The sequence below is a fragment of the Syngnathus typhle genome, linkage group LG17, assembly GCF_033458585.1.
Source record: "Syngnathus typhle isolate RoL2023-S1 ecotype Sweden linkage group LG17, RoL_Styp_1.0, whole genome shotgun sequence".
In the NCBI taxonomy this organism is placed as follows: Eukaryota; Metazoa; Chordata; class Actinopteri; order Syngnathiformes; family Syngnathidae; genus Syngnathus; species Syngnathus typhle.
The window spans coordinates 846,825-873,317 of NC_083754.1; the positions used below are offsets into that span (position 1 = coordinate 846,825).

Consider the following 26,493-nt stretch of genomic DNA (forward strand, 5'->3'; position numbering starts at 1 on the left):
AAAAAGCTGGCTGTTGAAAACCGACCGACAGAGGAAGACAGACGCACGCTCCCTCGCTCGCTCAAGCGCCCGCCCGCCCGCCCGCCCGCCCGCCCGCTCGCCTCACCGGCATCGCCTCGCCTCGCCTCGCCCACAACCAAAACCCACCCAGAGCGCTGAATTGAGACCACGTTCACCGGCCAGAGTCTCCCCTGAAAAACGCCCAGATGGTGAGTCCTCGGCTCGAATCCGCTCCAGCCCTCGCCCTCCTCCCTCCTCCCTCGCAAGGCTGTCGTTCTGCTCGGCCGAGATGAGGCGATGATGTCCGGGTCGGGGGATGCTCGTTGCTCGTTGCTAACCGTTCATTTTGCTCAATTAAAATGTCCCTTTTCAACACAATCGACACATTAAAACCAAGCAACCAAACAAGCACATCAGTTGGCGTTTTTAAGTTCATCCTTGAAATGATGTAGTTCGCCGGCAAAATAAAACCCTACGACAAAAGGGGATTTGAACGCAGCACCCTAAAATGTGCATTTTATGCTCCTCAATGTTGCCTATTATTAAGACGAGTCGTCCGTCCTTTTTCTGTTTAGGAAATGGCACCGTGTCGCCTCTCCAGTGTATCATGTGTTTGTTGCAATACCAGTTCCGTGCACAATGTTGTTGTAACAATCTGGCCCGCTTGCCTTTCCATTGCACAACGGAGCTACTACACAAAACCGCACACAGCGCCAAGTGCGCTGACACCTCATAAGTGCTCCAGCTTTATTCACAGTCATTGTCATTTAATGATGCACTAATTATTGCGGTTGTTCATGTGATACAATTTGTTTCCAATCATTTGGTCAATTTGGTACCTGATATTATGGACGTGACGTTTGCAGGCTGTGCAGTACATGGGTCTTTGCAAATACATCTTGTAAGAACACAACTGTTGCGTAGCATTATGAAAATGATACAACATACTCACCAGATGTCATTTTGTCTCATGTCAGCACATGCAAAAATCACTCATTTATTACATATGGTGGGTGATTTGCATGGATCAGAGAGCTGAGGGCATACATTGACCATTTGCTTGCCCAGCATGCTGTGGGTGCCATACGGCGCTGGGTTCAGAGCGCTATTTGATCGACTTTGATCGATTGCGTAGCTGCAGGCAAACAAAGGGATGTTACGGGACAACAAGCCCGCCTGCCTGCCTGCCCGCCTGCCTACCTGCTCTCACATGTCCACTGTGTGAACCAGTCAAGATGTGCTGTGAAATTGTTACGCTTGTATTTACGTGTTACGGCACTCTATCGGGTGGGGCTTGTTTGAAGAATTCCACGCCTGAGGGACTTTTATTCTTTTTCAGTGGGGAAATGTTCCCGTTGCATGTGATCAACGTGAAGCACTTTGCAGAGAAACAGGTTGCTCGGTCGCTTTCAACACAAACGCATCACTGTTCTAGCCTCGGTTCGAATGTTTTCCTCAGGAGTAAAGTAGCTTCGCATCGCTATTATATGCTGTTTAAAAATAGCATCCAACGTCAACAGAGCTGCACGCTTGGCTGAAGTTCTATCTGAACTTTTGGCAGGCTCCACAGACAGGAAGTCATTTGTGCAAAAATGCCGCATCACTCTTCTGGGAGGTTGTAAAGAGGAAGAAGGGGAGAAGATGTGATTACACTGTGAGACTGCTTAACTTCTAGTCAGAACGCAACGAAGCACTTTGCGGCAGCGGCGCTGTTGTTTCTGTGCATAGTCAGTCGCATAGCTGACTAGGCCGGCCGGGCCTGTACATGTTAGAGCCGTGATGGAATGCTGCTGTCAAATACAGACCACGGGTCTGCCATCTTCTGCCTTTGCTCTAGTATTGTTTGTACAGGAAAATCCGTCGATAAATGGAAGTGTACATCTTTCAAAGGCCTGTGTGGCTTAAATTCAAGTCTAAATAAGAGCATACGTCTTCAATTTGATTAAAATAGCCTTGAAAATGTCCCAAACAACAAGCAAAAATCCATCTGACTGAAAAATCCCAAAGGGGGATGGATGTTGTTCCACTCCAGACCTGTAGGTAGCAGTAATGTGCATTCTACAAAGTGGCTGCTAGTGTGCTATGAAAGTGCGCCTTGTTCTGTTGAGACAAAAAGCTGCTTTATTTCTATTCACTCTCTCCCCTCAACGGCGGCGTCCACCAGCGGCTGCTTTGTGCTTCCAAATTTACTGGCCGAGAAGAAGCGTAGTCGAGACTCTAGCCCGAGGAAGAGGCATGTCGTAAGCACTTCCTGCCATGCTTCAGTGCCTTGCATGTACATATAAGGAAACACAAACTGGCATGCTAGTTCCTACTGAGTCAGGCAGCTTGTTACTTGTTTACTTGTTGCGTCCAGACGCTACTCATTCCAACTGCTAGCATGTTGTCACTTGAGTAGCCAACCCAAGAAGCTGTCTTGCGATATATGGTACTGCCAGAAAGTCAGCATTTCGTCACTTCTCACGAGTGGCCTAGAAATGGAGCTCTTCAGATTCCAGTTGGACTAGCTGCCAAAGCATCCATCCCACAGCCCGTTTTCCTCCTGGTGTCGTCGTCACGCTCATTTACGTGTCGTTTTTTCCACACAGCCTACACGAGCGCCATTTGTGGCTTTTCCGCATGCAACTCTGTGAATGTGCCTCTCCTCCCTAGCCATACCTGTTAGCGGCGCTTTAGCCCGTAGCATACCTTTGTGCCATTTGGCACGGCGTAGCCCCGTCTGGCTTTTCTTGGGATTAAGCTTCCCCAAAGTGACGTGACGTAACACCCGAGACCTAATTAGCTCGATTGTGCAGAAGTACACCAGAGGTAAGGTGTCACTTGCAATCGCAAAGCCTGTCAAAGCTGTCTGAAAGAGAAGGACCCACCATGGAGTCGTTCTGCGTGTTTTCCAGGCTTCTGCGGTCTCGTGTCCGAGCCAGAGGTGGCGGCGGCGGTGGCGAGGGTCACACTTTTGCAACATAAAAGTGTCACTTGACTTGGCCAGTTTTATTTCAGAATGAAATCTCCTATAGTCTTGTGTGTGCCGAACGAACGTCCCCATGCTGAGTCACATGAGTGTCCAGATGTCCAGACTGGAGTAGATCCTCTCCCAAGGGGGTGGAGGGGGTTGTCAAGTTAACAGTTGGGTCAAAATAACAAGGGCACCGCGAGAACGTGTTTGTGAAACTAATGTGTGTCTTTCGAATGCTTTCTCAGGATAACAGAAACACTGAAGAGAAACCAGTCCAGCGGTCCAAGGTAAACAAATGTCTTTTCTTTTTTTGTGCTGAAAACACCCGATTGGCAAACACGACTGTGCGGTGAGATTGGGCTCCGCAGTATTTCATTGGTGCACACAAAGGAGCTTATGTAACAAAAGCAATTGAGAAGTTATTTACTTTGATGCCTTGGAGTTAGCAGTACAAGAGAATCCCATTGTCATCTTTGCCAAGTAGCACGCGCCTCATTGCTCAAGGTTCTTTCTCGTCTCGTGCGCTCTCCTTCTAGGAAGTGTGAACAATTGTTTCTTTTGCAATGTGTGCTCAGTCGTTCAGCTTCAAGGCGCACAAGGAGGTGTGCTCGTCCTGCGAGAAGACCGTCTACCCCATGGAACGACTGGTGGCCGACAACCAGGTCTTCCACTCCACGTGCTTCTGCTGCAAGCACTGCAACACCAAGCTCAGGTGAGTTTCATATGATTTGTTATTGCCCCAAATGGACACCCATTTCAATGGTTCTTGCGAGCAGCCTGGGAAACTTTGCCGCCCTGCAAGGCGAATTCTACTGCAAGCCTCACTTCAAGCAGCTGTTCAAGAGCAAAGGGAACTACGACGAGGGCTTCGGACGCAAGCAGCACAAAGAGCGTTGGGCCGCCAAGGAGACGGAAAACATCACCAAGACGGCGTGAATACGCAAAAAAACACCGAGTTTTCTTTTCTTTCTTTTTTTTTGCCCCCAAACTGGCCAAAACTTCCACCACCAGTGTTTTGTTCTTGTTCTGTTTAGTCCCAGCTAATTGATTGTGACCAAAAGCCTTCTCAGCAAAGGCGAGGGGAGATCTTACCATGCTGTAATTAGTTTCTTTCTTATCGTTGTTGTTTTTATAAATGACTTGCACCTATTTAATCACGTCAGCAGGTACACTGTTTTACACACACGCACACGCACGCACGCACGCACACACACACACACACACGCACTCGCACTCAGGTCAAAACTATCCAGGCTCTTTATTGGCAGTGTCACCCAAGGATTTTCTACAAACATGTTACAATAATGATCCGCAGCGGTCCCGAGCGCTCTGCGGGAATCAAACAGGGTACTGTAAAGTTACCTCGCGTCTTTTTGGAAATTCTTCTTCTTTCTTAAATGATTTTGCGTTTTGGGAGTGTCGGCCGTCCGTCTTCACTGCATGTGGTCGCATCCCATCGGCCTTATTTTAACCACTGGATGGGCCTTTAAAGTCATAACGATTGGTTTTATGTCGTATCCAAGCACTGGGATTGATTGATTGCTTGTTTAGTGAATTTATCTGTACATAGCGCTGTGGTCTGTTGTGGTTTGTGACCCCCCCCCCCTCCCCAATTGCCCCAAAACACCCACCACACATTGGTGCCATCTGTCATTTCAATCATTCCAATCATGTGAAACCTTCCCCAAATCCAGTTTACAATAGAAAAATCCCACGGCACTCTGACCCAAATGCAAGGGTGGAGCATTTAATGTCTCCGTGGCTGGCAAAGAACCAAGATGCTGACTGCCTAAGCCATTGGCACCTGGACCTATTGCCCCCTCTCTCTTTCAAAAGAGTAGCTAGCTAGCTAGCGCATGCTGCATGCATGACAGCCGGCCGGTGCAGACGTGCTGCTGACGTGGTGCTGGATCCATGGTCTGAGGAAGAATAGTCAATGACTGAACTTTTTTTTAATGCCTTTTTAGTCAAAGTTGACTCCGTTTGCGGTCTCCATTTTGGATTGACCGACAATTAAATCAAATTTTAATGTCTTGTGTAAAAGTAAAAGCTCCTTTTAGGGACTCGGCTGACACTTGAATGACTCGGTTGATTTTGTTACTGTGAATCGAGCATGCTGTGATCAATAAAACCGATTGATATTTGCATTTTTTTTTAAAGAGAAGCCTTAGAACTAATTATGTCTACATGTCCTGATCATGCCTTTCCAAACGTAGACGACATTTCCCACGTAACCAGCAGCCCCCCCCACCTCACGCCTCCACAAAATAATGTATAATACTTCTTACTCTGCTCTTACATCCTTTGTGTGTGTGTGTGATGACTTTTTAACCCTTGACTGCTTTAAAATCAAAGTTATTGTACTGTATGTGGAAAATGGTGTCTTTTGTTTTGTCTTGACACTCGCCAAGGTGCAACATCTGTGAACGTCACTTTGGTCAGGTGACAGGTGAAATGTATTGGTCTGTTCTCGTGGATTTTTCATTGTTTGAAATGTATGCTTTCTTATTTTTATGTTACACACTTGAGCTGCGGTTTGAGGTGGCCTTATAAGCAAAAGAACGCTCGGACTGCGCTTTGTAGTCTTCTTCCTGGTCCCTTGTTTTTATTTCACTTCTTATTACAATTTTAGCACCCTTCATTCTACGCCTCGATATTTTGAGCATTTGTCATGTTTTTCTTTTTTCTACATGCTTTTGGAGGAAAAAAAATAAAAATGCTGGTGTTGATTTTAATCCTTTGTCTCATTTTATGGCTGGGTCATCAAATTGCAAAATTACTCATCAGTTTAAATAGGACTGTGTAAAAGAGGAAAGCGGGCACGTCAAAATTTCATTGTATTTAGTTTCCAGTGTAGCTCTTAGATTTCCGAGTGTTCCCGGAGGCATCGCAGGCCTACGTCATAGTTGCTCCGCCCAACCAAGCGGCGGTGCGCGCCTTCGCATTCACACTTGACACGCATCGAAGAAGTAACTAGGCGCGTTCACAGCGTTCGTAATTTAATGATATATTTTGGACTACTCAGACAACAGATGATTGTGACACTTTGAGCGTCAAGGACGTCAGGTCGGTGGGATCCTTTTCCAGGATAGTTTGGAAGCTGATAAACGAGTTCCGGTGGTAATGTCTTTTTTTTTCTGTCTGGCAGGAAGTTGGAGGTAGTTTCTTGGAATTGATTTTGTGCTTTGTTTTGGTCGGGAAAAGTAATGATTGACTATTTGTTTCGTGCCAAGGTTTTTCGAGATCTGGTCTTTTGAAAGACAAAAGTTTGCTGTCGTTTAGATCAGTCACGAAGCAGCCGACATACTCAGAGAGCTAACGTGGTTTGACCCTAATCGGCTCCCGTCACCTCTCTGCCCGTTTTTTTATTTATTTGTTTTTTAATTGTGTTCCAACATGGACCCTATAAAAGTAATTAATTGAACGGGACACCTTATTTGTGCACCTCCAGATGTGTATCCGGAACGTGTTTTGCATGTTTTCACAACATGTCAGCCTCTGCAGCTCCTCCAAAGGATTGCTCCCCATCTAAATCCCCAACGTGACGCCCCCTTTCCTACCTGGGAATTGTCAATCACGGACCCCCTGTGGGCAACTCTACCTGGCGGCGCGTGCCCCTGCCCTCTGAGTGAGGAGGATGCGCGCGCACCACCACCTTGACACCTGTCATCGCGGGCGGGAGGAGGAGAGACTCTGGTGAGGAGATACCTGTGACGTCAGGCGTATTAATGATGCCACAACACTTCTCGAAAATGGCCTCATTAGCACTTGCATGGGATAAGTAAATTAGACTGAAGTTCAAGCCCAAAATGTCCACATTTTTGGTCAACATTGTGTCACCATTGTCACGTCCTAAATGCGTCATTGCAATTGAAACAGCGACTGAACTCTGAGTAAATAACTATCGGTAAAATACCAACGTCTGAAAGACTGACTCACTTATTAGCATTTATAAACTCTGAATATAAAACCAAATGAACCACTGCGTACTAAAACCATGAAAACGGCCAATGTTGGCTGTTTTGGAACCATTTTCCGTGTAGCAGGTTGGCGTGCAATGCGATAACAAGACGACTTCTTGTCATGAGATGAGTGGGGGAATAAGATGTCGACTGGGAAAACCCAGCTTCAGACTAAACAACTCCTTGGAATCCTTGTAAATCCCAGCGGTCCTGGAAACACGATACAAGGAAAATAAAGCTGGTATAGCAGAGTGGCTCGGTACAACTACTTCCTCCTCTGCATCCAAAATTCTCCACATTCCGCTTAGCAGCTAATGAGAATCAGGAGCCAAGTCAGCCGTCAACAGTGGGCATCTTCTAGCCTGCTCATTCCCAGCATTCCCTGAAGTGACCACCTCCGTGGCCTGTGAACACCTTCCTTGCTGCCGTTTATGCCAAGCGACGGATGCTTGAAAGCAACGTGCCAAAGGGCCGGCCGCTGGCGGACTCGCCCGCCATTCCTGTGGTTGGATTATTACCCAGAAGGCGACGGCTTGTTCTCAAGCCCACGGGTTCTGATGCCCTTTACGAGTTTACTGACGATGCATGCTATCGTAGCCTTTGGACAAAACAAGCGGGGTGTCAGATTAATTACTGGCAGTGCAGCACAGACAGTACACAACAGGGTAATCGCTGGCAGTGCACCGGCTATTGAATATTAGTTGCGGGCAGACGCTATTCAAAATGATACAGGCTCATTTTTGGGAGATAAAACAGGCCAGGCAAATAATGTTGAATTGAATCCATCCATTTTCTGAATTAAAGGCAGAATCATTTTTATTCATTGTGCTTTCAGTGTCAATTAGAAAAATCGTATTTTTCTCCATAATGGCCCAGCCTGACTGGTTTTACGTTGACCTCCGCCATGTTACATTCCCTCCCGCCGGTCGGCTTTTCTTGGCCAAGATGGCAGCCCTCTCACATCCTGACAATTGTTGCACTGTCTGCCTGATAACCTTTTGTCTTCTTACATCCTCCTGGAGGGAAAACATCACCAAAAAGCTTCATTTTCAACTCCAATGTTGTTGTTTTGTGCTTCCGCAGTTGGACTGGCAGCAATTGTGAAGCTTTGAAGACCCCGCCAGCGTCGCCGCAATGAGTAAGGACGTACACCGAAAGGCAGACAACGCAAAACACATCTATTTGGTTTTGCTTAAGAAAAAAACCTGCAGCCCCCGTCGGAGCGTCTAACCCAGACTCCTGCGCGTGAAGGATCGTGTTTCCTAAGAAGTGGACTTCTTCTTCTCCTGACTGATGTTGGTCCAAGCTACACAAAAGCAAATGTTTGCTCAACTTGCGAGGCAAAACACCTGCCGGCATTTCAAACGTGCCACATCAAAAAGCAGCTTTTGCTCAACGTTGATGACACGGAGGCAGCCAGCCAGGCAGCCAGCCAGCCAGCCACGCAGGCAGGCAGGCAGCCACGCAGGCAGGCAGGCAGGCAGGCAGGCTGGCAGCCACGCAGGCAGGGAATTATAGACACCAGCAGTGTGAAATTTGATACCCCGACACTTCATCTGAAAACGATCATTCATTTGAGAAAATAACATAGCAAATGTTTGTCGCCTTTGTTTTTGGCCAGATGAACGACAGGCACTCCACTCCATCATGAAGGACCTGGTGGCCCTGCAGATGACGCGGCGGCAACCCGTCCTACCGTATGATGGCGGTGGCGGTAAACTCAAGACACCCGCTCAGCCTACTCGACAGGTGGCTCATCACCAAATTGCTTTTCTTTATTTGCTTTTTTTTTTTGAGTTAAAGCTTTGTGTTTGTGTTCTCTCAGGAGAACATCAGGATCAAGTTTGAGTTTTCAGGCGAGAGGCGGTGAGTTTAGCTTGCGGCTACCGGCGCAACACAAGTACGCAAAGGTGCACACGCAGGAATTTAAAAAAATCGGGTCTTTCTAGGATCCTCATGTTTGAGCGACCCGTGCAGTTTGACGAAATCCAGCGCAAAGTCAAGCTGGCATTTGGCCAGCAGCTGGACCTCCATTACGTGATCAACGAGGTACGTCGACTATTGTCATGGTACGGGGGGGGGGGGCCTTGTTGACACGCTCGTTGCCTCCCTCCCTCCCTCCCGGCAGTTGACTGTCCCGCTGCGAGGCCAGGACGACCTGGACAAGGCCGTAGACCTGCTGGACCGAAGCGCCAGCATGAAGAGCATCCGGATCCTGCTGCTGGAACGGGAACGCGACAATGTGAGGCACATAAATGCAAGAGTTTGGAGAGCGGGCCGTTATTTGGCCAGCTTCTCTTCAGGGGAACATTAGAAAGAAGAAAATGCTTTCTCCCACACCACACCATGAGTGACTCGCTACTGCCTCCACAGGATTCAAGTTCTATAAGCAAGCACCTTTTTAAACTGATCTTCACGTTCCAGGCCCGGCACTTGCCTTGCACGCAAGTTCGAATCAAAGCCTCACAGTCCACCGGAGACGTCAGTGCTGCGTACTCGTCCTCTGAGCCTAGGGGGCGCCACTTGTCCACCGGTAAGCTGCCCGCGCTGTCCCTTTATGTCCGCAACAGGCTGCTCGATGCTTTTTTGGGATGAACAGGTTCCCAGAATGCGGGGCGCAGCTCGCCGCCACCGGGCTACGTGCCGGAACGCCAGCAGAGGATGGCCCGCCAAGGTTCCTACACCAGCGTCAACAGCGAGGGCGAGTTCATCCCGGAGACCGGTGACCAGTGTGTGAGTCGCATATCTTCTTTTGTATTGCTATTTTTGTTTTTGCTTAATCATGCTTCAGTTCAAATCCTGCTTTGTGATGATTTTCGGGTTGTTGTTTTGTTTGCCACGCAGGTTCTGGATCCCTGGAGCAGTGGTGAAAATTCCGTGTCTGGAAGCTGTCAGTCTCTGGATAGCAACTCAGACAGGTTGGCTGGCAATCCTTCATGTTACAAACCACAAGTAGGTTTTTACATTTAGTGTGTACCTCTTGTGCCCGGCACGGCACTGCACGGCACGGCACGGCACGGCAGCCCCTCCCTGAGGAAGTCTCGCATGCACAGAGCCAAGAGTTATCCCGACAACAGACAAGAGCTCTCGGGTGAGAAGCTGCACACAAAAAGCCACTACTTTAAAAAGCACCGACCGACCGACTTTTGTTCGTTCCCCTTCCAGACAGGGAGAAGCACGTTTACGAGCGCATCGTCGGCAAGGGGGGCACGTACCCTCGCCGCTACCACATCTTGCTTCATCAAAAAGACCTCAGCGAAGGTACTATGGCCACCAAGCGCCATATGTGTCATGTGGCGCCAGCGAGCACACTGCATTCAAAGGGCTGTTTCTCCCCCTTAGGGCGACGCACCTTTCCTCGCATCCGTCGCCCGCAAGTGAACCTCTTCACCCTGGTGCCTTCACGCCGCTCGCTCAACGGCAGCGAGGAAAGCATGGGCAGCCGGCAGCCGACGGACGGCCGGGGCAGGCTCCGACCGCCGCAGGAACGCCCCGTCGCCCATAAATGTACGACGTGCGGATGACATTGTGGTGCTGGTCAAAGAAAATGCGCAACAGGCGTCGTTGTGGCTCTCTCAGCGCCCAGTGCTCCCGTGACATGGCGGCGGGGCAAGCTCCTGGGCCAGGGGGCCTTTGGGCGGGTCTACCTGTGCTACGACGTGGACACGGGACGGGAGCTGGCCGCCAAGCAGGTCCACTTTGATCCTGACAGTCCAGAGACAAGCAAGGTGAGAAAGGAATGTTGACATTTCCATCCAATCAATTCCACCGGTGTTGTTGTAATGGTTATCGCTCGTGTCAAATACGTATTGGCCGTGATGCCGTTTGGTTCAACCTGAGCTGCAGGAGGTCAGCGTCTTGGAATGCGAGATCCAGCTGCTGAAGAACCTTCGCCACGAGCGCATCGTGCAGTACTACGGCTGTCTGAGGAACCGCACCGAGAAGACCCTCACCATCTTCATGGAGTACATGCCCGGCGTGAGTACGCACGCCATCTTTCATTGCATATGTTGCGCAAATGCCCGCTGGTCGGTAGAGGGCGCTGGATCATAAAATACAACTACTGATGATGACGATTAGAGTGATGTGGTCTCGCTTCGCTTCCTATCAGGGTTCTGTCAAAGACCAGTTGAAAGCTTACGGGGCGCTGACGGAGAGTGTGACGCGAAAGTATACCCGTCAGATCCTGGAGGGGATGTCCTATCTCCACAGCAACATGATTGTGCATCGAGACATCAAAGGTGACCTGGTCCTTAACGAATATTTTCTTTCAGAAACAAACGCCAACACGCAAGTGTGCTGTACATGACATCTTTTCGCTTGTCAGGGGCCAACATTCTGCGAGACTCTGAGGGCAACGTCAAGCTGGGTGACTTTGGGGCCAGCAAGCGCCTGCAGACCATCTGTATGTCCGGAAAGGGCATACGCTCCTTGACCGGCACCCCCTACTGGATGAGTCCCGAGGTTATCAGCGGGGAAGGCTATGGCAGGAAGGCCGACGTCTGGTGAGTCCACACGCAACAGGCGTTTTCGTGAATGGATTGAAAATGAAGATTTGAAAGTAAGACTTTCCAACCAAAAGTACCAGCACCTGCGTGTGGTGTGTCTCGCCAGGAGTCTGGGCTGCACGGTGGTGGAGATGCTGACGGAGAAGCCCCCGTGGGCCGAGTACGAGGCCATGGCGGCCATTTTCAAGATCGCCACGCAGCCCACCAAGCCTCTGCTGCCGGCGCGCACCTCCGAGCAGGCGCACGACTTTGTCCGGCGCATTTTTGTCGCGGCTGAGCGACGGCCCGGCGCCGAGGAGCTGCTCGGGCACCCTTTCTCGCAGGAGTAACTTGGATGGATGGATGGATGGATGGATGGATGGATGGAGCGTGTGGCAAAGGGGCAGGTGGGCTGTGCTAAACAAATGCTGTCGCTGCTTCAAACTGGAAATGTGATGATCACTGGCTGTCTTTCATTTGCTCTGCAGTGACATGCACATGTTTGGCTTGGAAGATCTTTTCACATTGGCATTAAGGAAAGGAATGCAAGTTTCTGACTTTGGAAGTTTGCACTGAAGCATTGATTGATGGGTTGGTTGTTGTTTCAGGGCTCGTGTAGTGTTGGAAAAGGCAGTAGAAGGTTGTTTGCGCCATCGAACCACGAATGAACCTGCTGCCCTTGTTACTGGATGCAGTGTGCAACAGCACCACTTGAGGTCGCCAGATCCTCTTTATGGTAACCTTAATGGAGGCTGATGATCACATTTCTATTTTAGTTTAGGGTTTAAAGGACAAAGGCCGTAAGAACAAAGCTTTAACAGTCAAACGTTATCTAACCAGATGCACTTTCTTTCAAAAAAGAAAGAAGACCGCCACCCATTCGATTTGTATTGACTTTAAACGTGATTTTTTTTTTTTTTAATTTATGCACCTATGCCTGTTCACTTGGATTTGATATATTTTATACCGGTATTTTGAAAAAGAATGGGTAGAAAGCAGCTGGTCTTGCAAATGTGCCAAAAATATGTATCTCCTTTCTTTCGATGTACATGCAGGGGAAAAAAACTGGCTGGCCGGGTTGTGTTCGGGGACACGGACAACATTTCGATCGAATGACATTGTTAAAAATGGACATTTGAATTTGCATTTCTATTCTCACCTTTCAGATATACTTCAAGAGCATGCGGGATGTTTGATGATTGAGCCAAAAGACGACTATGTTCACCATGGCCATGCGGCGGCTGCAACATTAGGTAGACCTGCACCATATCAATTGTTTTAGAAGCTATCCGTAACCACAATAATAACAGAAAACGTTTCAGATTAAATGGTTATTTTAAAGTGCAATAAAAATGAAGTTGCGTTGAAAAAGCACCATTGCTTTTCATTTTGGATGAGTATTTTGCCGCACAAAACAAAGTTTGAGTCATTCGCAGGTGTACCTAATGTTTTGCCTTGTGGCTGAATGTAGAGGCTAAATGCTCAAATGCTTTTGAACATGAGCTAGTTAACACATTTCTATATGATGTTCATGTATTTATCGACATTATCGTGACGAGACTTGCCGTGCAAGGTCAAAATGTATAAATGTATTTTACACAAAGCAGAGTTGAATTCATTTAATGTCTTCAAGTGTCTTCTAGAATAAAAGAAATGGTTTTGGAAAAGGGCTAGATGTGTTTTCTTTGATGACATAAAATTGGGCTGCAGAGTCATTTGGATTAATACAAATGGAGACAGTCTTGTTGAAGTTAAACTCTCATGAGTGTGCATGATGAAAATGTGCTTTCATGCACTTGCCTATGGAAATGAGTAATAAGCAACTATATGATGATTATATGACTTAGTGTTCCTAATTTTGTGTCCATTGTGCGCGCCCGCTCGGTTGGATAAATGTATCGAGGTACATCGAATAAGCAGCCATCTTTTTGACAGATAGAAAAAGAAAGGGGAACGCTGGTAGACGAGCACTAATGAGAGGTCTGCTCCGTCTGTAGCGGTTGCCACGGTTACGCCGGTTTATTTGACACTTCACGCGAAGACCCCCGACTCTCGTCCTCCCGAGGAGGTGTTTTTGCCAGTTACGAATAGAAGAGATGATTATTCCTGTGCCGCGGCTCAGCGTGACATTAGTCCAATCCAGTGCTTCTCAAATAGTGGGGCGCGCCCCCCTTGGGGGGCGCGGTGCTATTCCTGGGGGGGCGCGTGTGACCCTGGGGAACAGGCTTTTTTTTGGCAGTACTAGAATAAAGTGTAATTGCGCGTTTACTACAGCAGGGGGCAGTGGCGCTCTCATTGTTACTTCTGTCACGTTTGCGACAGTGCAACATTTTACGGCTTACAAGACAAGTTAGGATAGTCACGGTGGGGAGGGGGGCGCGAATAGTTTTCTTCTTGCTAGGGGGGGGCGTAACAGAAAATAATTGAGAAGCACTGGTCCAATCCAATCTGCCGTGACATAACAGCGTTTTTTTGCCATGTTTTTCTTTTTCCGGATCAAACCGTGCCACGGCGCCACCCAAAAAGTTGACCGGTGTCATCGGAAATATCGTGACGAATACGAAGGGAATTCTGCATCTCATTTTCAAGGGTAAATAGTTGGGAGTCATGTCTGACGTTAAAAAGCAAAGAAAGAGTGGGCCAAATGTTAGAGGAGGAAACAAGAAGGAAGGATAAGATGAAAGGGATGATGAATGTCCACCTCCCAATTGTAAATCTAAAGACATGATTGTATGTTTGGGCTCCACTACTATGTGTTGTTATGGCAGGAATGAAGGCTCTCAGGGTGGTTGGTGATGATGATGCTGCTGAAGGAATTCCAGCCTGATAACAAGTCCAGCTCCATCCAAACCTTTTGCTTCCCATCAGGTCCTGCAAGAAAGTAGGCGACAAGTGATGACCATGTTGCCGACGCAACATTCCCAGAAGGACACGGACAAACGGGTAGGATTTCTTTTGCCCTTCTACGATTTGAATTGTAGGCCTGGACATGTGGACGTGTAACGCAATGAGCTGACGTCGGTCGGTCAGAGTTACAATTTCAGACAACCTCTCTGTAGTAAAACAAGACAACTTGACTTAAGTCAATGTTTTCAGCTAGCTAGGCATGTTGCTTGTTTAGCCAATGCTAAGCTAGCGCACGTGGCAAACGTTGGCCCTCGTCTCTCTTGTCGGCGGCAACCTGTCAAAGAGGGTCTGTTCCATCTCAGAACAGCGCCAAGTGAGTGTCGCTGGGAAAGGATTGAAGGTGGAAAAGTTGAATTGTGTTGTGCTCAACTTGGCGCACACAATGGCGTCTTATCGCGGCGGCCGGCCAGCACAAGTGCGACGACGACGACGGTGGGCGCACATGGAGCTTGGATGGTGCTATTTTCAGAGCTGTGATGTGGCGTGAAACAGGCTGACGAGGGGGTCTGCACTCTGTCACTGACACCAAAGAGCACTGTCAAGCCGCGCTGCCAGCCGTCACAATGCATGACTAGACTTTCAAAATCAACTACACACGGACACGACACTTTAAGTTCAACGACGGAATTTGCTAGGTCCGTATTACCAAACAAAATTGCATCTCCTTCCTAAAAAGAATCTTTATTTTGCATTTCCCCAACATTAGACTTGAACCTGCGCTGTTCATGTTTGTATTGACTTTAAAAAGAAGTTGTTAGTATTACAGTAAATTAGACTAAAACTATTGATTTTTTTTTTTTTTTCAATTGTTGGAATTTGAAATTTTATGGAAAGCATTAAAAATGCAGTTTTATTGACTCCCGTGGAAGTCGATAACCTCTGAACATTAGTTCTAAATTCTATTCCTTTCTCACGCCACATTTCGGGCCTCAAATTTGAGCTCAATATGTTATGACAGACTCTTATTTTGAAAGTCCGACTGCTGGCTCTTTCCACTCCCTTGCGTCCTTGCCGACTTGACGCCGGCGGTTCGCGAGAACCCGAGGGGGACGGTGGAAAGCAGCATAGAGTAGATGGAACCGATGTTTGACCGACTTGAGCTTCTTCTTTCTTAGCTCACAAACTTGATGCAGAACGTCGTTTGAAAAAAAAAGCCGACAACTTCCCGGGTGTCATATGATGGTTTTTTTTTCAATTGCAGCAGGAATATCTGAAATGATCTGGACTTTGGTCTACTTTTCCTAATTTATCTCTTTGTCTGGCGCGTGGCATCCAGCATCCCTCGTCGCCCTGGCAACCAGTCTTCATTCTCTTCATTATCTTCCCGCAGGCAGGCAGCCGGGCAGGCAGCCAGGCGGGCAGGCAGCCACGCAGGCAGGCAGGCAGGCAGCCACGCAGGCAGCATCAGCATCCCTTTCCCCCCTGCGGCTTTGCATGTACTCATATTTAAATTGGACTCCACTTCCCGGTGCCGATTTAGTTGATGTGTTGTCATCATCGTCGCTGTCAAGATGCCCGTGAGACGCGGTCACGTCGCCCTCCAGAACACTTACCTTGATACCATCATCAGGAAATTCGACGAGCAAAGTAAGTCTCTGGACGTCTTGTTTGGGTGGCGCACGCGTGGGTCTTTCTTCGGCCATGTGACGTGCGGGTATGTCCACTTTCGATGACTTGTTTGAAATGACGAAGGGAAAGTCAAATAGCTCAAAAGCGATGCAGCATGCCACGGCTGAGAAAAGTGAGAGCTCGATAGATCAGCTCTCCCATTTTGCTCTTTGCTTTTGTCGGAATCCGTTTAGTTGGGGAAGGACACTGACTGAGACCATGTTTCTGAAATGCCTTGAACTTTGGGACTCGAATATCTCCAATGCAATTGAAGGGTCAGTCAGGACAAAGAAAAGGAACTCTTTTCAAATGTTACATTGTGAAAGAAGTGATTGGTGGAAAAACAAAGCCAAACTCTGAAATGAGTTGCCGCTTCATCACATGGAAATTTGACTGACGGCAGCTGGCACCCAGCGTGTGTTTTGCACCTCGTAAATTCACTTGCCTTTCAATTGGATGTCAGCCAGCGTGGCTAGCCGCAAATCCCCTTGCGCCTCCCGCGCTAGCTACATCACATGTTCCTTTGCTCCACATATTGCCACTTTGAAAGCCCTCGTTGCCACTTAGCCGTTGCTAAGCAGCACGCTCCCTCCCTCCCTCCCTCCCTCCCTCCCTCCCTCCCTCCCTCACACACACTGTATTTTCCTCCCAAAGCGGCAAAGGTGGCTGGCTACTTGCTCGCCAATCTTCTACCAATGTGCAAATTGGGAATGAAGTAGTAGTGAAAGAGGAGACGCAATTGGGGTCCAGCTGCTCCTCCTTCCTCCGTGCCCTCTCGGGAGTCATTGTGATGCTGATGTGAAGCGGCCTGGAAAGCTCCACTTCATTAGTTCCACTTCTTGAGTGTATTAATAGCTGCTGTCAATTGACAAACACAGTCAACATCCTGACACGAGTGGTCCGAAAAAGACGTCCAGTTTGAACTTCCCATTCAAATATCCGTCCTATTTCCTGGATTCAAATTTAAACGTTGGTCTCCTCAGACCAGAAGGAAGAAATATGTAGAAATATGTCTTGTACAAAAAATGCTAATAACCAAGGCTAGTCCGTAGCTTTTATGACACCTAGCATCGCCTCGCCTAGCCTGCTTTAGCAAAACTTTGAATTACTCCTCATAAAACCTGGAATGTAGCAAAAGATGTTTGGCGGCTAATGCTCTAGTGGTCCTTCCAGACCGCAAGTTTGTCATCGCCAACGCACGGACAAAGAACTGCGGAATCATCTTCTGCAACGAGGCCTTCTGTCAGATGTTCGGCTTCACGCGGGCTGAGATCATGCAGCAGCCTTGCACCTGCCAGTTCCTGGTCGGGCCCGGCACCATGAAGAGCGCCCTGGCCCAGCTCGCTCAGGCCCTGCTCGGATCGGAGGAGCGCAAGGTGGAAATCCTCTACTACGCCAAGGAAGGTAGGTACCGCCGAACCAATCCATCTTCTCGCGAAAATAGCTCGACTATTTTTAGGATCGCTTCTTAGGTCCAATGACATGTCCCTTAGCTGTAGGCTACTTTGAGCTCCATGTTTTGTGCTACATTTCGTCAACAAAAAAACAGGCACATGCAGGCCGTGCATGGTGGACATCGTTCCAGTGAAGAACGAGGAAGGCAATGTCATCATGTTCATCCTGGACTTCCAGGAACTGGTCGACCCGACGCTCAAGAAGTCGGCGTTCAGGCAGCGAGTCAGTCAAGGCTGGCTTTACTGTGAGGACATTCCAGCCGCTTTCTTATCATTTTGCCTCATTGTCGTCATGCTAGATTTGACTCTCTTTTGACTTTTCGCTTCATTTAACCCATTTTTTTTTTTTTTGTCCCTTTCAGGTCAGAATCGCAAGTTGAAAATGCGCCTGCCGGTCTTACGCTCCATGCGGCGGCAGTCTCTCTCCAAAGATCAGTTTGAAGGGGTAGTGGTGGACTACTTGCAGGTAGGACAGTTTGTTCCAATTGAGTGTCAATTTTTGTCCGCTTCCATCCATGCAAAAGTGCTGCAGGGAATTGTTTCAAGGGGAAAAAGCCATCAAGGAGATGAATGAAAAACAATTGAGCCGCTTGCTGGTGTTTGGACGTTTCTGCTGTGTTTTGTTGAGGGATGGCACTTCCTGACACGATCCATGAGCCACCAATCCGGAAACGCACTCGGTCACATCGGACACACTTTGCATTCCTTTATCTTGCTGCCTCGTGCTCCAACTTTTTTTTCCGATGGATTCGGCTGTGATGCCAGCACATTTATTGTGTGTGTGTATCTAAAAAGCAATCATGTGTATAAAATGTAATATTTGCATGAATTTCTTTTTAAGCAGCCCGACAGTGAGGACGTGCCCCTGAAGGATTTGCGCATACCATCTAAGGAGAGCTGCATGCAGTCCGAGACCGAGGCCCTGATAGAGCAAGACCGCGATCCTCCCTCTCCCGCCGCAAAGCGCCGTTCCCTTCTGACGGAGCGCTTGGACCCAGGCAGGGGGACCTTATCTCGAAGCAGCTCGCGCGAAAGCGTCCGCAGCCTGCGACGAGCCTCGTCTCTGGACGACATCGACGGCATGAAAGCGGAGCGGAGCGCTCGGCCCGGAGAAGTCCGCACCAACAGCAGTGAGTCTCAGAAGAGCTCTTTTCGAGCTTTAGGAAAATAAATACACTCACTCACTCACTCACTCACTCACTCACTCACTCACTCACTCACTCACTCACGACACCTACGAAATTTCTGCCTCGAAGTCCGGACGAACAGCAGCGAGTCTCAGAAGAGCTCCTTTCGAGCTTTAAGAAAATAAATACACTCACTCACGACACCTGCAAAATTTCTGCTTTGGCGGGCGGTGAAGAGAAACACCAAAGAAATAACCAAAACAATAACCGGTTCTCGTTTTGTGCAGATCTGAGGCCGAGCGTTGCCAACTCCACCTCAGACTCGGATCTAATGAGGCACCGGGCCATCGGGCGCATCCCGCAGGTGACGCTCACCTTCGGCTCGGAGCGCGTCCGACCGCCGTCCCCCGGCGAAATCGAGATCATCGCGCCCAGCAAAGTCAAAGACCGAACACAGAATGTCACAGAAAAGGTGACGCAGGTGACACAGGTGAGATCAGAAAGACATGTGCGCTTGTGTAATTGTAATCCAGATCGGATCCAGATCATCAGCATTTAACAAGCGTGTAAACACAACCTCCAAAATGATGGGATTTTTGGTGTGTGCTTTTTTCTGTAGGATCTTATTACATGAATCAAGTTTGAGCTGCTTTTACCTTTTAAGGTCCTACTTTCAGCAGACAAATGTTCAAGCCTTGGCACAAGTTCTCGCTATCATTTATCTTTCAGCTGGAGGTGAAAGTGACATTTCTATTTCTTTTTTCTGCTCCTCCACAACCTACTGTGAGAACAAGTCTAACACTCTCTTCCTTTTTCCTGTGTGTGTGTGTGACAGGTTTGGGTCATTAAGTATCACGTTTGCACGCACAAACACTCGTCTCGTATGTCTATAAATGGAGGGCCCCTCTGTCTTGTCGGCAGGGGTGCGAGATGGGAAGAAATAATGTCACCTGCGGTGTGACATGTGTCTTCGCTTGGTGCACACTGTGTCGCCTCCGCAGCACGACAGTGTCAAAAGCACTCGGACGCTTTTGTAATATCAAGCAAAGCAGCCGTGTGCCTGCCTGCCTGCCTGCAAACTCAAACTAGAGTTCTTGGATGGATTGCAAACCCTGTTCAATTTACCGACCAAGGCTGCCCACCTGCCCCTTGTTCACTTGCCCGTTTGGAGACCTTGCCCCTAGTTGATTTGCTGTCATTTTGGGCTTTGTTTATTTGCCTTGGCTGGTTGATTTGGTCAAAGTGAGTGTGCCGCCTGCCTGCCTGTGTTGTCTGCAACGTTGTCTGTCTGTCTGTCTGTCTGTCTGTCTGGCTGAGAGCGAGTGACCTTGGCCTTTTGGCTTAATGGACGTGGAGGACAGCGTTGCCGTGAATACACCTTGCAGGCGAACGCGCCACAGTGGCCCCCTCCCTAACAGTGGCCCCCTCCCTAAGAGTGAGAATGGCATGAAATTGCCTTGATGTTGCTTGTTGTTACGTCACGCTATGAATATTGCCGGCTGCTTAATTGAGTTTCGATTGGCTCCTTGCAAAAGAGAAATGAAGGTTGCCATTGATCCACGCCACTATGGATTGCTGTGCATAGCGTGATTGAACAGGGAAGCGGGGTGGGTGGGTGAGTGAGTGTGCATGCGTGCGTGTGTGTGTGCGAGCGTGGCACCCCCTCGCTTCCACAGAACAAATGTGAGGCTTTTATTTCCAAGTGCCAATCATTTCCCTTCAGTCCTGTCGCTCCTAAATCAGCTGTGTGTTTTCGACACCTAGTAGTTGACGTATGTTTCCAAATGATTCTTTTTGGATTTGGCTTTGCTGCCCAAATGCTCATTTTGGGTTCTGTTGACTTGTCTTAGTTGTACTTTGTTGCCAGCACTTTTGAACTGTGTTGAACTTTGGACGCCTAACGTTTCTCAGCGCCTCGATTGTACTTATGATGTCATATGGAGGCCATTTTTGGGTTGGGCCTAATCCAGAGGTACAGAGAGAAAGCAGAGGGGGAGGAATGTAGTTGAGGGAGAGATGTAGATGGATGAACAGAGGTTGCTCGCTCTCTCTCTCTCTCTCTCTCGCTCTCTCGCTCTCTCGCTCTCTGACTGTCTGGTTAGCATGAAGTGCACTTCAACATGAGCTTCAAGCAGAAACTACAGCCTGTGAGTACTTTGATTTGGATTTATAAATACACATACAGCTCCTTTATCTGCTGCTGAAGTGCTCTTCAGATGCTCCTCTTGTCCACGTGGAGCTGACAGGTGAGCGCAGGAAGGCAGGACACCCACCGACCGTCTCGCCACATGAGCTCATCCGCTTCTTTTTCCGGTGGGGGTTTGGCCCACTTGTCGTTTTGGGCTGCTTGGCCAACTTGACCTTTCTGACTTTTTCCTCTTAGCGACACTTTGGTGACGTTGTTGCCAACACGTTGTTGCCCCCAGTTGGCTTGTTGCAATTGTTTTTCTGGCCTTGCTGTTGTCTGGCTTGGCAAATTGGTTGTTTTTGTCTCAGTTAGCACCACTTGGTTTCCTTCAATTCCCAACTGGGCTTTGTCACGTGGGAGCGGTGTCAACTTGAGGCTATTAGGCATGCATGTTAATTTGGCTCGGCACGCCACGGGGGACTTGTGGCGCTCATTCCAAAATCGAGCGCATCAATAACTTGTTGGATGACTGAACCTTGTGTTGACACTCTCATTAGCATGTGGCCCTTCTACAGCAGGTACTGATGACCTACCAGGTCCAGGTACGTGTGTGTCGCTTAAGCACATGCTGGCCTTCTTTTGATTTCTATTGTCAAGCTCTGGCTATTTTAGAATGCGTGCAACTTTTCTCATTCTTTTTTTCTCAAGGTGGTTCTTTTCAGCTCGGACCTGGGCCAGTGGAAACAGTCCATTAATAGCCTTCTTGCGAATTCCCTGCTTATGTGATGTTGTCCTTGCGTCTTGCAAATGAGCCCGTTTTTTTCTTTTGGGCTTTTGACAACAACCTGAAAGGGCCTGGTTTGATTGCAACAGGTGCTGTCGCTGGGCGCCGACGTGCTTCCCGAATACAAGCTGCAGGCTCCGCGCATCCACCGCTGGACCATCCTGCACTACAGCCCCTTCAAGGCCATGTGGGACTGGCTCATTCTGCTGCTGGTCATCTACACGGCCATCTTCACGCCCTACTCGGCCGCCTTCCTCCTCAACGAGGTGGAGGAGGACCGGCGGCGGACGTGTGGCTACACGTGCAACCCTCTCAACGTGGTGGACCTGGTGGTGGACGTCATGTTCATCGTGGACATCCTCATCAACTTCCGGACCACCTACGTCAACCGCAACGACGAAGTGGTCAGCCACCCGGGCCGCATCGCCCAGCACTACTTCAAGGGATGGTTCCTCATCGACATCGTGGCCGCCATCCCCTTTGACCTGCTCATCTTCCGCTCCGGCTCGGAGGAGGTAAGGGGGGGGGGGGGATCACGCCGCGCAAAAAACACGGCGACGATTGACCGATTTGAGCACGTGTGGCCCCAGCCGCAGACGACCACGCTGATCGGCCTGCTGAAGACGGCCCGCCTGCTGCGTTTGGTGCGGGTGGCCCGCAAGCTGGACCGCTACTCTGAATACGGCGCCGCCGTGCTCTTCCTGCTCATGTGCACCTTCGCCTTGATCGCCCACTGGCTGGCGTGCATCTGGTACGCCATCGGCAACGTGGAGCGCACCAGCTCGGCCCGCGTGGGCGTCCTGAAGATCGGCTGGCTGGACAACCTGGCCGAGCAGATCGGCAAGCGCTACAACGACAGCGACGCGGCCTCGGGGCCGTCCATCAAGGACAAGTACGTCACGGCGCTCTACTTCACCTTCAGCAGCCTGACCAGCGTGGGCTTCGGAAACGTCTCGCCCAACACCAACCCGGAGAAGATCTTCTCCATCTGCGTCATGCTCATCGGATGTGAGTGCGTGCCTGTGTGCGTGGCTCTGCGCTCTTTCAGTCGTAAACGTGCCTTCTCCGCAGCTCTGATGTACGCCAGCATCTTCGGCAACGTGTCGGCCATCATCCAGAGGCTCTACTCGGGCACGGCGCGCTACCACACGCAGATGCTGCGGGTCAAAGAGTTCATCCGCTTCCATCAGATCCCTGGCGGCTTGCGCCAGCGTCTGGAGGAGTATTTCCAGCACGCCTGGTCCTACACCAACGGCATCGACATGAACGCTGTGAGGGTGCTCATTGGCTCTGGGAACAACTCAAAGCGTTGACCTTTTCATGTTCTTTGGCTTTCCCCACTGAAGGTGCTGAAGGGCTTCCCCGAGTGCCTGCAGGCGGACATCTGCCTGCACCTGAACCGCACGCTGATGCAGCAGTGCAAAGCCTTCCGAGGCGCCAACAAAGGTTGCCTGCGCGCCCTGGCCATCCGCTTCAAGACCACTCACGCGCCGCCCGGCGACACCCTGGTGCATAGCGGTGACATTCTCACCGCCCTTTATTTCATCTCCAGCGGCTCCATTGAGATCTTGCGCGATGACATGGTGGTGGCCATTCTGGGTGAGTGTGGCGTCTGTGTCGCCTCGTCTCGTCTCGCCTCCCCTGGCCTGGCCTGGCCTGGCCTGGCCTGGCCTGGCCTGGCCTGGGCACAACTCCATTTCATTCTTCCATTCCGCAGCACCATTGATCACCAATAGCGCTCCGCTCGGGCGCTTTCTGTTTCACTCCAACGTTCCCCACGCTTCTTTGCGCCTCACCAGGAAAGAACGACATCTTCGGCGAGTCCGTCAGCATGTACGGCAGGCCCGGCAAGTCCAGCGCCGATGTGCGGGCCCTGACGTACTGCGACCTTCACAAGATCCAGAGGGATGACCTCATGGAAGTTCTGGACATGTACCCTGACTTTGCAGACACTTTCTGGCACAACCTGGAGATCACCTTCAACCTGAGAGATGTGAGTGCCACCACATGGAGATGTTTAATGTGGGCCTACAAACTCTGCTTTGTATCAGGCAGATGGAATAAACCTGCCAACCCCAAGCAAGGACTCTGAATGTGGCTACCGCCGCAGCAGGCACCGCAGAGGCTCCCCGCGACGCCGCGACAGACCAGGTGAGCAGTGGCTAACCAAAAAAAGAAAATTCTCACCCAGTGAATATGGCATTTAAAAAAAAACAATCCTTCAGATGGGACGGACCGGGAGAAAACCTACCCCGAGCAGGCGTGTCCAATGGGCAACCGTCACAGAATGGCAACGCCGCGGTGGGACGAACAGTGCAGCAGCGAAACCTTTTCAAGCGAGTCCAGCGACGAGGAGATGAAGCGTATGAGGCGTAGCAGCAAGGGGGAGTTGTACCTCCCGCCGCCTGCAGGGGGTGCCAGAGACTACCCCTCGGCCGTCATGAACCTCCTGCCCCACAGCAGACCCCCCCCTGGCTTAGCCAAGCCCGTAGATCTTGCCGGCGGCGGGCCACCCTACTCTGGTAAAAAGTCCACCATATGTATGATTTTAGCTACCAAGATTTCAGATGGTATCCTCACAATGCACAGCCGCTGTTCCGGTCAACATGTCAGGACTTTACGGCTACTGGCCGGACCGCCGGGCCAGCCAGTACTCCGAGGCCCAGAGACGCTCGTCGTCGTCGGTGGCAGCCAGGACCGCTGGCTTCCAGCATGTCTCCTGTTCTGATGACCGGCCTAGCGAGCTCGGGTCAAGACTGGAAGTGTTGCAGACTCAGTTAAACCGGTGGGACTTGACTTTCACAACCCCCCCCCCCCCATATATATGGGAATCATAATAATGATGACGCCATTGGTAAAAAAAGCTATTTGAAGGGGGCACCCGGATTTGAACCGGGGACCTCTTGATCTGCAGTCAAATGCTCTACCACTGAGCTATACCCCCATCTGTCAGTCTGACTGATTCCAAATTGATCCATAGTTGAGATCATGCAACCAGGGCTGGGGAAATGAGTGAATGTTCTCAAAAGGTCAAACGACAGTGCTATATCACTGACGTCATCTATTGTGATGAGAATGTCATTGTGTTTGAATGAACGAGTCGGCGCAACAGCGGCATCTGGTGGACTGCCCTCGTATCAAAATACTTTGATTCCATGGAACCTGAGTTGACAATGCAATCCTACACTATCCAATCGTTCCTGTCTGTGTTGTTGCCGCAGGCTGGAGAGCCGAATGACGGCTGACATCACCGTCATCTTGCAGCTCCTTCAGCGGCAGATGGTGCCGCCCGCCTACAGCGCTGTATCACCCAGCCCCTTGGCCCCCGCCGCCGCCGCCGCCGCAGCTGCCCTGTACGGCGCCGTGCCACCGCCCACCCTCTGCACTGTCCCTCCCATGATGGACAGCGCCGCCCTGCTGCTACAGGTACTCATACGCACTGAATTCCCTGCATGTGGTTGCAAGCATGTCTAACATGCCCTGCTTACCGCCGCAGAGTCCAGAGTCTGAAACCAAGTCCAAGGACTCGCTGTCCAGCGGGATCCACGTGACGGCGGCCTCAGACGACACCATGTCCCTGACGCCACCCCAGCCTGAGGCCCCGGGGACGCTGGGCAGCAGCGGCCAGCGCTTCCCGTCCCTCCCTGAGCACCTGGAGGTCTCTTCAGAAGCGCCGGAGATCCAGAGGCACGTCTCGGATCCGGTTCTGCCGGGGAGCCCCGCGAGCTAGAAGGTGAACCTCCACCGCTGGACTCTTGGAGCTTCCTTACCAATTGGCATCACGGACACACTGCGGAGGGAGAAAAACAAAAACAACAACAACAACAACAACAACAACAACAACAACAGAATGACTAATAGCATCACGCCCGCCAAGAAACATTTTGAAAGATAAAGTTGTCATTTTAGAAAAGGGAGGGCAACAAAACACAATTTCACATCAGTTTAAAAGTTGTACCGTTTGAAGAATAAAGGCAAAATTCGTGAAACATTTGAGAGGGGAAAAAAGGGAATTTGTATGTATGTAAATAAGGGGGACATTTTGCGGGGTTATTAGAAAAAAATTCAATTATACATCAAAGTGTTTTGAAAGGATATTTTTTTTCACGTCATTGTCCATTCCTCTGTCTTTTGCACACATTGGAATGTTCCAAACTTCAAGGTTCCGTTCCACCTCACTGGACTGACTGACCCCTTTTTGACACTCAACAGCGCTCCTTACACACGTTGCCCCTCCCCCTAGACGCACACACACACACACCCGTTTTTTGAAAAATGTTGACATTGAAATAAACAGAGGAGATGTCTCGTACGTATGCTGGAGCACCTTAAATGGGAGAACAAAGACTAAATTCACTTCCTTTTGCATCCATATTGTTTTGCACATTTTTACAAAGGAAGATTAGCACGACACTCAAAATATGTAATTACGTTACAAGAATAAAAAGATCTATTTTTATGGCACCTGATTATTATATTGAGCCTGAGCTTTTTTCCCATCATTAAAGTGAGTATGTGTTATTGTGGTAACTTTGAAAACATAAGACTCTTTTTGTCTCAGAAAGAACATTTTTATTCATATTTGACTTTTCCATAGCTTTTATGACTTTCATCCCAAAACAACTTTTTTTTTTCTTCCTCTCTCTCTGACATGCTGTTGCTACTTCACCCAAACAGTGGCTGGATGTTGTGAGTGATGGGGGTCTGAAGCATTCTCTGTCACGACTCCATCGTGTCCATATTGTCATAGTTGGTGTCCTTGTGTCTGTGTGCTCGTCCCTCCCCTCGCCTCCCCTCCCCTCCCTCCCTCCCTCCCCTCCTGTGTGCCCATGATCCGTGTGAGCATTCTCACCTGCCTCTCATTACCTGTCACGTATTTAAGTCCTGTCTGCACGTCACAACCTTCCCGGATCATTTGTTGTCTCTCGTTGTTTCTGTCTTTGCCTTGGTGCTTTTCTGTTTGTCATCCCTGTGGGTCGGTTGGTCGGTCGGTCGGTCGGTCGGTCGGTCGGTCGGTCTGTTGTGTTAGTTTGCCGGTTCTGTTGGTCTTGTCTCATGTCTTGTCTCGGTCTCGTCGTCCCGT

At 49.7% G+C, this 26,493-nt stretch overlaps 3 protein-coding genes and 1 non-coding gene across 5 annotated transcripts; 3 read left to right on the top strand and 1 right to left on the bottom strand.

Moving 5' to 3' along the window:
- The first annotated feature begins 74 nt into the window (after window positions 1-74).
- Window positions 75-5,688, top strand: limd2 (LIM domain containing 2). Its single transcript, XM_061303034.1, has 4 exons — window positions 75-209; window positions 3,199-3,240; window positions 3,529-3,665; window positions 3,730-5,688. Exons 1-4 carry the CDS (start codon window positions 207-209, stop codon window positions 3,887-3,889), a joined length of 342 nt encoding a protein of 113 aa, XP_061159018.1. The 5' UTR covers window positions 75-206; the 3' UTR covers window positions 3,890-5,688.
- A 170-nt stretch (window positions 5,689-5,858) lies between these two features.
- map3k3 (mitogen-activated protein kinase kinase kinase 3) lies at window positions 5,859-13,069 on the top strand. The gene is made up of 18 exons (XM_061303033.1): window positions 5,859-6,019; window positions 6,405-6,649; window positions 7,999-8,053; window positions 8,537-8,664; window positions 8,741-8,781; window positions 8,865-8,964; window positions 9,044-9,157; window positions 9,340-9,448; window positions 9,515-9,648; window positions 9,760-9,833; window positions 9,939-10,006; window positions 10,081-10,176; window positions 10,258-10,422; window positions 10,495-10,643; window positions 10,762-10,893; window positions 11,027-11,156; window positions 11,243-11,420; window positions 11,530-13,069. The coding sequence occupies exons 3-18, from the start codon at window positions 8,050-8,052 to the stop codon at window positions 11,750-11,752; spliced, it is 1,845 nt and encodes a 614-aa protein (XP_061159017.1). The 5' UTR covers window positions 5,859-6,019; window positions 6,405-6,649; window positions 7,999-8,049; the 3' UTR covers window positions 11,753-13,069.
- A 2,291-nt stretch (window positions 13,070-15,360) lies between these two features.
- On the top strand, window positions 15,361-25,879 carry kcnh6a (potassium voltage-gated channel, subfamily H (eag-related), member 6a). Of its 2 annotated transcripts, none has more exons than XM_061303258.1 (16): window positions 15,361-15,896; window positions 17,091-17,321; window positions 17,467-17,616; window positions 17,734-17,837; window positions 18,213-18,501; window positions 18,786-18,988; window positions 21,500-21,925; window positions 22,001-22,418; window positions 22,482-22,681; window positions 22,757-23,009; window positions 23,210-23,403; window positions 23,462-23,561; window positions 23,636-23,932; window positions 24,000-24,195; window positions 24,632-24,836; window positions 24,907-25,879. In XM_061303258.1, exons 1-16 carry the CDS (start codon window positions 15,821-15,823, stop codon window positions 25,138-25,140), a joined length of 3,576 nt encoding a protein of 1,191 aa, XP_061159242.1. In that variant the 5' UTR covers window positions 15,361-15,820; the 3' UTR covers window positions 25,141-25,879. The 2 variants fall into 2 exon arrangements, with proteins under 2 accessions (XP_061159242.1, XP_061159243.1); XM_061303259.1 differs by having other exon boundaries at window positions 18,216-18,501.
- Window positions 24,283-24,354, bottom strand: trnac-gca (transfer RNA cysteine (anticodon GCA)). The gene has a single exon. It is a non-coding gene; the product is annotated as a tRNA-Cys (tRNA).
- Window positions 25,880-26,493: the final 614 nt, after the last annotated feature.